The 9,106-nt window shown below is 38.9% G+C and overlaps 1 protein-coding gene across 1 annotated transcript; it reads right to left on the reverse strand.

Moving 5' to 3' along the window:
• Positions 1-7,945, reverse strand: LOC149826766 (pentatricopeptide repeat-containing protein DOT4, chloroplastic-like). The gene is made up of 3 exons (XM_090018377.1): positions 7,889-7,945; positions 7,582-7,736; positions 1-1,348 (listed from the first exon to the last, which is right to left on the reverse strand). The coding sequence occupies exons 1-3, from the start codon at positions 7,943-7,945 to the stop codon at positions 1-3; spliced, it is 1,560 nt and encodes a 519-aa protein (XP_089874503.1).
• Positions 7,946-9,106: the final 1,161 nt, after the last annotated feature.

Below are 9,106 nucleotides of genomic sequence, written 5' to 3' on the forward strand. Positions count from 1 at the left end.
TTAGGGCACGTCATGTACTACGAACTCTTGACAAGGTGTATGTCCAACATCAGTGGTATGACCAATCAAGCTATCTAGCAATCCATAAATTTCTTCCCATTCTGAGTGTGATTTGTCATAAGCTACAAATGCGTAGACCTTACCACTTATCTCTATCCAACTGCACCCAGGATCCTTCTGCAGTCCCTTAGATGCCATCAATTCTCTTACTCTTCCCACTTCTTTCCATCTCCCACAAGAGGCATAAATGTTCGACAAAATCACATAATTTGCAGTATTGAACGGTTCGAGCTCGAAAATCTTTTGTGCCGTTCTTTCTCCAACCTCGACATTGGAATGCAACCTGCAAGCACATAACAAGGCTCCCAATATATTAGTAGTTGGTGCCATAGGCATAGTCTCTACGAATCTCTCTGCTGCATCAAGTTTCCCAGCCCTCCCTAGCATGTCAACGATGCAAGCGTAGTGCTCTATTTGAGGTGTGATACCATACTTCTTCTTCATTGAATTGAATACTTCCCAACCATATTCTAGTAAACCAGCATGACTGCAACCTGATAATATTACTACGATTGTAATGTCATTTGGTTTAACTCCTTCCTTAAGCATATATTCAAACAGACGTATACCCAAATCAAAGCATCCATTGATGATCAATCCTTCGATCATCGATGTCCAAACAACAACATTCCTTTCTTCCATACTATCAAACACGAAGAATGCAGCACACGGATCACCACAGCGACAGTAGAGACTAACAAGAGCACTACCCACAGCAAAATTCAAGTCTAACCCATGTCGAACAATATAAGCATGGATTGCCTGACCTTTAAGAATTGAACCCAAGAACCCACAGGCAGGCAGTACATTAACCAGAGTCATCTCATTCGGCTTCAATCCTTCAACAATTTGCATCTTATAGAACAATTCAATCATTCGCAAGTATTCATTTGATGATGAATTCGTTTGTATAATTGCACTCCACGAGACAATGTCTCTCTCAGTCATTCCAACAAACACCCTTTCAGCGCTTTCAATATCAAAACAGCAACCATAGGCATAAACAAGTGAATTGGCAACGGATAAGGAGGACCCCAAGTCATGTTTTACCACAATAGCATGAATCTGCATCACTAGTCGAAGAGATCTCAAAGAACCACAAGCTTTCAACATTACAGAAAAGACAAAACCATCTAATTGCAAGCCGGACGAATGCATAGAGAAGAAAAGGAGTAGAGCGTCATCTAAGAGATGGTTCTCTACAAGGCCAAACATCATAGAAGTGGACACAAACACATTTCTACTTCCCTCAGACATATTGTCGAACACTTGGCGTGCGTACTCAACCCTACCACATACACCATAGAGCTTTATCAGTTTAGGCACTAAATCTATGTGTCTATGAAACCCATCTCTTAGAATGTAAGAGTGAATTTGTTGGCCTAGTCTGAGTGACTTCCCGTGGATAGAAGAACTAAGAAGAAGACCAACATGTGAGGATGAGAGTCTTCCTTTGTTTTGAGGGTCTTTGGGAGTCTTTGGAGGGCAAAATGGTGCAGATTTTTGTTGCTGTGGACATGGGTTGTGAACCAAGGATGATGGTGACAAAATCATGGAGCTTTTAGGATAAAAGGAGAACCAAACACGTATAGAGAATATACAATTTGAAGATTTCTGGACCTGTTGGACCAAGAGGTCAAGCAACAAGACTAGGCTAAAGTCGGCACTTGCGGGCTCTCGTCTCAAAACTCAAGTCACAAGAAAATAGAAGTATAGAACCGCTTCTTAGTTGGACCTAGAGGTGGACATTGGACCGGACTAAACTGGGTCCGGTTCATTCCATGAAGAGCTAAGCTCAAACTCGGCCTGAGGCTCACCACTGATCTCGGTTAGGACTGGGTCCAAATGGTTTGGTCAGCTAATGTATAATCGCTGATGGGTTTTTTTCTGATCTTTTGAACCATCCCAAAAAAACAAAAACAGATAGAAGCCCCAAAACGGTTCCTCTGGTGGCATCTTATCAACCCAATGTTAGCATGAGCTAAGATGTTCATGTTTACTTGTCATCATACAAAGTGTTACAAGTTCATGAATCTGCTACCTTATGGATTCCCGTCAATGGGTGTGGTTTACCAAGACCCGACCTGCACCAAACAGGTCCGAGCAGGGGCGTAGCTAGGATTCATGTGAGGGGGGGGGCAAACAGGGGTGTAGCAAAAAAAAAAATTTGTGTGATAGTCGGGGGTTCGGGGGCAGCGCCCCCGAAAAAAAAAATTGAGATAAAATAAAAATGGCTACAATTATTAATAAAAATCTATTTCATATGGACAAATCAAACTATTTGCTGCAGTCAGGGCAGGGCTAGGACTGGGCTTTTAAAAAAAAAAAAAAAATTAACTGTTTGGGGAGGCAGGACTGGGCTACAGCCCAGTCCTGCCCCCCCCTAGCTACGCCCCTGGGTCCGGGTATGGTGATAAATAAGAAGACCCGATTAAGACTTGGATCCAAACCCGAAGGTCCCGTTAATACATGGAGCCGGGTATAGTTTCTGAAATTTTATACCAGAGTTCCCATTAAGACCCGCAATTTTTCAATGTAAAAATGATAAAAAAATATTATTTTATCGAGTCTGGTTCATGTAGTTTTTATCGGATCCGAGTATGGTTTCTCTTATGATGGGTTTGATTAAATCTGAGTTTGGACCCGATACCATATCCAAAAACCAGGGCTAGGTCTGGTTTCAATTGGGTCCGAACCAAACCCAACCCGTTGACACACACACTACTACTTATGAATGCCAATGGTCGGATTATAAATGCAAAGCCGTTTTCTTTATTCACGAATTAGAGTTTATTTAATTGCATGTAAACGTGATTAGCCAGCTGATCTGATTTGATCTGACCTGAACAATATCGTGATATTGTAATCTTATGCGCTTCATTAATTTATAATGTTCTTTTATAGGAATCCATAATTGTGCCTTCCTACAACTTGTACGTTAGCTCAGAGCATAGTTTTAAGACCTAGTGACTTGGGAAGCAGACAGGTCATGCTGAGGGTTTTTGCTCATGCCCGCATAGTGGCCATCCCATTTGCATTTTAAAAAGCTCAAAAGTCAACAAAACCACGTGGCATTCATCCAAAATGCAAACAGACGGCCACGATGTTGGCATGAACAAAAACGCTCATGTTCAGCATGACCTGATCTGCTTTCAGTGCCTTGTCACTCGCCTCGTACTTTAGTGACTCGGTCAACGCCGTGACTAGGGTCATGTAAACTTTATATTTTATATAAATATATATACTATGTATATTGTATAATATATTATCAAATTATTGTATATAATATACATTATATGATATTTTTAAAATGTATTTAATTTATAATTTTATTATTATATGTACAATCATATTTTTATATATAATATTTATATTATACTTTATATAATATATGTAATTATATATAAACACAATAGTAGAATTATTCTTAGGGACGATGTATTTCATGGGCATGGTGACATTGCAGATGATGCTATGAACTTTCCACTTAATTGTTCCAAAGGAAGTTTTCCTTTGTACGTTTTTTATGTTTTTTGTATACTGGGTGAAACCCTTAATAGTCCCTCTTTGCCTGGTAAAAAAATATAATGACATTGTCTTTCCTATACTTAGATGTAGACATCGAACCGTGCTGGGCCAGCCCGAGTAGAGCTCAATAAGGGCCTGACGGGCTTAACTCAAACCCAAGCCCGGCATAAGCCTAGCTCAATTGTTATTGTGTTCAAGTTGGGCCGACTCGGTTAAAGGCCAAACTAATAGCCGGGTCAAGCTTGGCCCGACTCATATCAGGCTGCAGAAGGACCCTACCCTAATTCCATTACTAAGAAAGAGATGTAATTGAAGCATTCTATCTATATAGCTAGTGGGAACAGGGAGAGGGAGGATCAGGTGAATTAACGTGATTGCATACTTTTAGCATTCTGCTGCACCTGATCACCGTCCATCTTTGGTGTACAACCTGTCGGCCGTGAGGCCAAACAGCAGATGGTGGGTGATCAAGTACCGCAGCACACCAACACTATGCAATCACATTGCACCTGATCCTAAACAGTTTTGGTATGCAACATAGCTCACACAAGAGGCCACACGAATACATAGAAAACGATTTTACCTGATTCAGTTCTAAGATGAACCTACATCTACGGTGAACAATCTCTCTCTCTTTCTCTCTCTCTCTCTCCACGTCCTCTGAGGTGCTTCTCCTCTTTTATTAAGTTTTCAATCCGGTGCATGTTTACAATTAAAAAACTGCTTTAGGAAGGTTACTATTTTATGTTTACATGGACTTTCTACGACTTAGCTCAAGACTCCCCCTCAAGCTCATCTCTCTTTCCAAGAGTTTGGCTTGCTCGTAATGTGGACCTGAAAGAAGCTCTGTGAGAATATCCGCCACCTACTCTTTAGAAGAAATAAGTTTGGCCTCTAGCTCATTATTTTTACTTTTTTTTTTTGAACAAAATGATAATCTATCGCTAACTGGATTTGTAGGTTATTACATCAGGTAGGTTCATCAGATTGAGGCACGTGCAACTTTAACAAACAAGTGGGCCATATAATTTTTGAAGTTTCTTATGGCAATGCCTTACAAGCAGGTAGATTTGCGAGGGTGTTGTGTGCTCTCCCCCGAAGATGCAGGGTTTGCTACAGTGCATGTTCGGGGGTCCAAATGAGTGCCACATATATAAGCACGTGGGGCTCGTATCCTCATGTGTGTCGGCATCACTTAGCATCGGAGTCTGGTGCGGTTGCAAAGACTTAAGTACCATTTTCCGCCATTCTCGCCATGAAATGACGGTTTAAGAAAATGATAAAATGTCTTCCATCCAGAAAAGGGAGGATGATCTTAACTCTTCAAAAAGTCCAAACATTCTGTTTTTGCCCTAAGTAGTAAACTCCTATGCTGCCAGCGGATCACCCTTTGACAATGCACCACCTACTGTAACAGGAGCTCCCTTTGACGATGCACCATTTACCGTCATCTGCTGTCATCGGAACACTATTTGTCATCGTCTCGAGTCCAGGTTTCCGCCTTGGTTTTTAGCTTGTGTTATAACACATTGTCGCCTTCTCGTTTCTGCCTTGTGTTACAAAACATTTATGGGTTCATTCATATCTCGTGGACATAATTATAAATTGATCGACTCAATCATTGATGGGCGTCATAGGGGCATTTGTCGGCTAACTCTTTTTATAGTCTTCTCTTCTTCTTTGTTTTCGTTAGGTAGTATGAAAAAAAGCAATAACGCACAAACATTCCAACAAGTGCCATTAAGGCATCATAAGTATCTTTCCATGTCATCATGCTATTGTTGAAGAACGTATGTCGTCATGAGTGCCATTAAGACATTGTTTTGTTATTGCAGGTGGATGTTTTTTTTACTATTGAAAAATTAAAGATATTTGTAAGATGTTGTGACCTGTTGACAAGAATGCTTGTTTACAAAAATGCGAGGAAGGGCCTCCACCCCATCCGGTATCGTCCATTCACTCAGTATATGTAATGTAACACAAATCGTGGTTGTAGCAACTGTGAACACCCCAAATTTTTCAAAATTTTGTAAAAAGACCCTTTTGCCCCCAACCCCGTTTTCTGAGAAAATCAAGTCATTCTTCAGATTTTCTGAACTAAATTCTATAATGGAATATTCAAAATTAATTCTGGATCTGAATCCAGTACTTTAAATCCATATTTTCTCAAAATCCGGATCCAAACCCATTTCTGAAGAATTTTTCTTAAAATAGCTTTTAAATTCTCAGAAAAATTCCCTTTTGTAAATATTTTTACAAAAACACAAAAAAAAATCAATTTTAATCTTTATTCTCCCGTAAAACTTTAGGATTTTATTCCAAAAATACAAAAAATAGAAGAATAACATAAAAAAACCAAAAAAATTGAGAAAAATTACAAGAAAAATGAAGGATTTTTAAGCCTTTTGAAGCCATTTTGCCGAAAACCTCATTTTCAAAACCATTTTATAAAAATTTCCTAAAAAGGGGACCTCTTTTATGAAAAATTGAAAAATTTTAATGGACTCTCTCCCGCGCCTCTCTTCTCCTCTCTCCACCGTCCGATCTGCAACAGCCTACCTGTTCCTCCACCCTCAATCTTCAACGACATCCCTCTCGAATCCTCTATGGCTCCTTTAAGAAGGGACCTCCACCACTTCTCGAGGGCATCTCTTACAATCCATGAACTTCATCCAGCTTTTCATCGATATTTCTTTTGATCGACGCTTCTTCTGAGGGAAATACCCATTACAATCCGCCATCATCGAGGATAAGAAGAAGAATCCCTCTGTAAATTATTCCTTCTGCAGTCGCCCGTAAGGAATTCAGTCATCTGCAAACAAGAATTTGAACGGTCCGCAACATCCAGGAGGTGTTGCTCCTCTCTTCCTAAATTCCTGCTTCAACTAAAAAAATCCGTCCAGAAATAATTTAGAGGAGGGTTCATCGCTCTGCTTGGACCTGCTTACCAACCAACTGAAGAGTACTCTGGTTGAAGAGAATCGGCTGAGAGTTCTACTTACCCTCATTGAGAAACTTCCAATTAAAGGCAAAATACCTTCTTTCCTTTTGTTGTTTTTGTTGCTTGTTGCTAAATAATCTTCTAGATGACTGTTTGAACATCAAGTTATTAGCTCTTAATATCCTTTCCAGTTATTGTTGGTAACTTGTTGAGTGTTGTAAGCACCATTCCAGTAAGTACTTTGTTCAGTACATGACCAGACCAATTCCACTCTGGGAATGGAATGCATTGTTGATTCAGGTGCTGCTCTGGTTTTTCCATTAAAACCAGGAAAAATTGCAATAATAAGGTCATGGATATATATTTGGAGTTTGCAGGCAATTTTCAATAGGGTAAAAAGTGAAGTTCATATCTTCATTTGTCAAAAAAAAAAAGGTTTTAAGTGGTGTTGATTAGGGAGTTGGTGGTATACCAAATGTCTGTAAGAGGGATTGAGTTTCACACTAAGGAATCCCCACACGCCATTACGAAGTTGGCAGATGGGTCATCAGCGTCTCATCTAGACAATCTTGAACTACAACTGTGAAAAACACTGGAAATGCCTACACAGGGGAGAGATGGAGCTCCTATAATCCTTCGTTGACAGGAGAATTAAGCATATCATATCAATCTTACTGATAAAACACATTCACTGTTTATCTCTGCGACATCTTCTTTATATTTCAGAATTAATCGATGTTGCTGAGACATATGCTGATAAAGCAATGGAAAAGTTTGTTAAAGCTCATGTGCATAGCAACCTCCGTATGTTCAACATGTGCTTCCATTCATATCGATGAAATTTCCACCTGTTTCCATATTTTTGCAAAATATCATAGCATCGTTTTATACAACATTACTTCATCCTGTGTCATATTACTTGAAATTCCTGTATATAGTTCTTTGTGTATGATCCCCTGTATATACTTTCATGGCATATATATATAAGTTCCTGTGTATTACCTCCTGTATTTCGCCTGCCATGTTATTTTTTTTTTTTAGCATATCTGTACATAATCCCTTTTCCTTTAGACTTCCAGTTATCACCGGCTAGAGATGGAAGAATATTACTTAAAGGTAGTTCACACACAACCCCAGCCACACTCTGTACATCACCTGCTGTAATCTTCACAACAGCACTGGCACAGTCTATCTTACCATACCGTAACTGCCAACAATCCACCCATCAACATTAGTAAAGTTCCTGTTTGTAATATATATCCCCATAGTTGCTCCCGCGGCTTAGCCTACCCACTTACACACCAACCTACACTGTTGCTCCTCACCTCCTAACCATGCCTCGTGCATAATACAGCATGCCTTACTGGCAATAACCCCAATCACCTTCAACACTGATTTCTGGCCTTGATTACCCATCTCCCGATCAGCACAATAGTTGATAAAATGCACAGTGGAAAGGTTTTTACATCCTCCACTATCACTAAAGTTACAGCTGTGCAGTATCTGTCTTCATTTTTGGGTCACAAGTTCACACCAAACAGTCCTTCTGTTGTTTGATATTTATCACAATTATCCATTGTAGTCACTATCTGTAACATTCACTGCCCACAACAGCACCTTGATGCGCCCCTCCATTCCATTTCCCAGTTGCCTTCAGTCTTAAAATACATTCTAGCCGATTACTACCAGCATCAATGAACTTAGATCGACCAACCACCAACACTTCATGTTTCACCATACCTACAGTTCCCTTTTCAGCTGCTACAACACCTTTACACCTATTGCTCCTTTTAGTTTCAATGATGGAGTTGAGATTATTTCTCACAATGAGGTAAAATATGTTGGAGAGGCCTGTAAAAGAATGCTACAATTCCAGATTTAGGAAATTTTAGGTGCTTTAGCTGCAAGGTTTTTCACATATCTCATATTTATTACCATATACAAGTATATACATATATATGTAGGCATGTTGGTATATATGTCATCTTTCTTCTTTCCATCATAAACATCTTGGTATATGAGCCTTTTTACCATTGATATTCATATGATATGTATAACTTACTTCTATTTCCATGCTAACCAAGTTGTTTTGCAGGAAATATGTAGATAAAGTCATTAGTCGGAATTGTAAATTTGATTTTATGTGTTGTAATAGCTAGATTTAAATGAGAATTTACATTCCTTGCTTTAGGTAGAATGAATGAGCATTGCAAATATCATGAATTACTTGTTTTCATGCATTTTGGTCTTTATTTCTCAAATTCTCACAATGGTGAAACACGAATGACACGTGCATCATTTTGTAAGAGATAAATTAATCCTAAGTTGATGATTTACATCAACGGCCATAGTCGGGATGTAAACAAGACTTAGTATTTTTACCTTTTATGAAATAACACTGGATCCACACTGGATCCCTCTTTTCAAAACCATCATATTTTCTTTAAATATTTTTTCTCTTTTATCAGAATTTAATCTAAAATTAATTCAATATATATACCAATGGCCATAGTCAGGGTATATTGAGAATTAATTTCATTTTAAATCCTGTAAAAGCACCAAAAAATGGATTTTATT

Source organism: Nuphar pumila, chromosome 10 (assembly GCF_984573655.1).
Source record: "Nuphar pumila chromosome 10, dmNupPumi1.hap1.1, whole genome shotgun sequence".
Lineage (NCBI taxonomy): Eukaryota > Viridiplantae > Streptophyta > Magnoliopsida > Nymphaeales > Nymphaeaceae > Nuphar > Nuphar pumila.

What these genes read in the sequence shown, in the direction of transcription:
- LOC149826766 (XM_090018377.1), bottom strand. Translation starts at nt 7,945, where the DNA reads ATGGGTAATCAAGGCCAGAAATCAGTGTTGAAGGTGATTGGGGTTATT. An exon ending in TTGGGGTTATTGCCAGTAAG is followed by an intron (nt 7,737 to 7,888) that starts GCATGCTGTATT and finishes GATTGTTGGCAG; the next exon opens with TTACGGTATGGTAAGATAGA. An exon ending in TCTAAAGGAAAAGGGATTAT is followed by an intron (nt 1,349 to 7,581) that starts GTACAGATATGC and finishes TGTATGTGGTAG; the next exon opens with GGTTGAGTACGCACGCCAAG.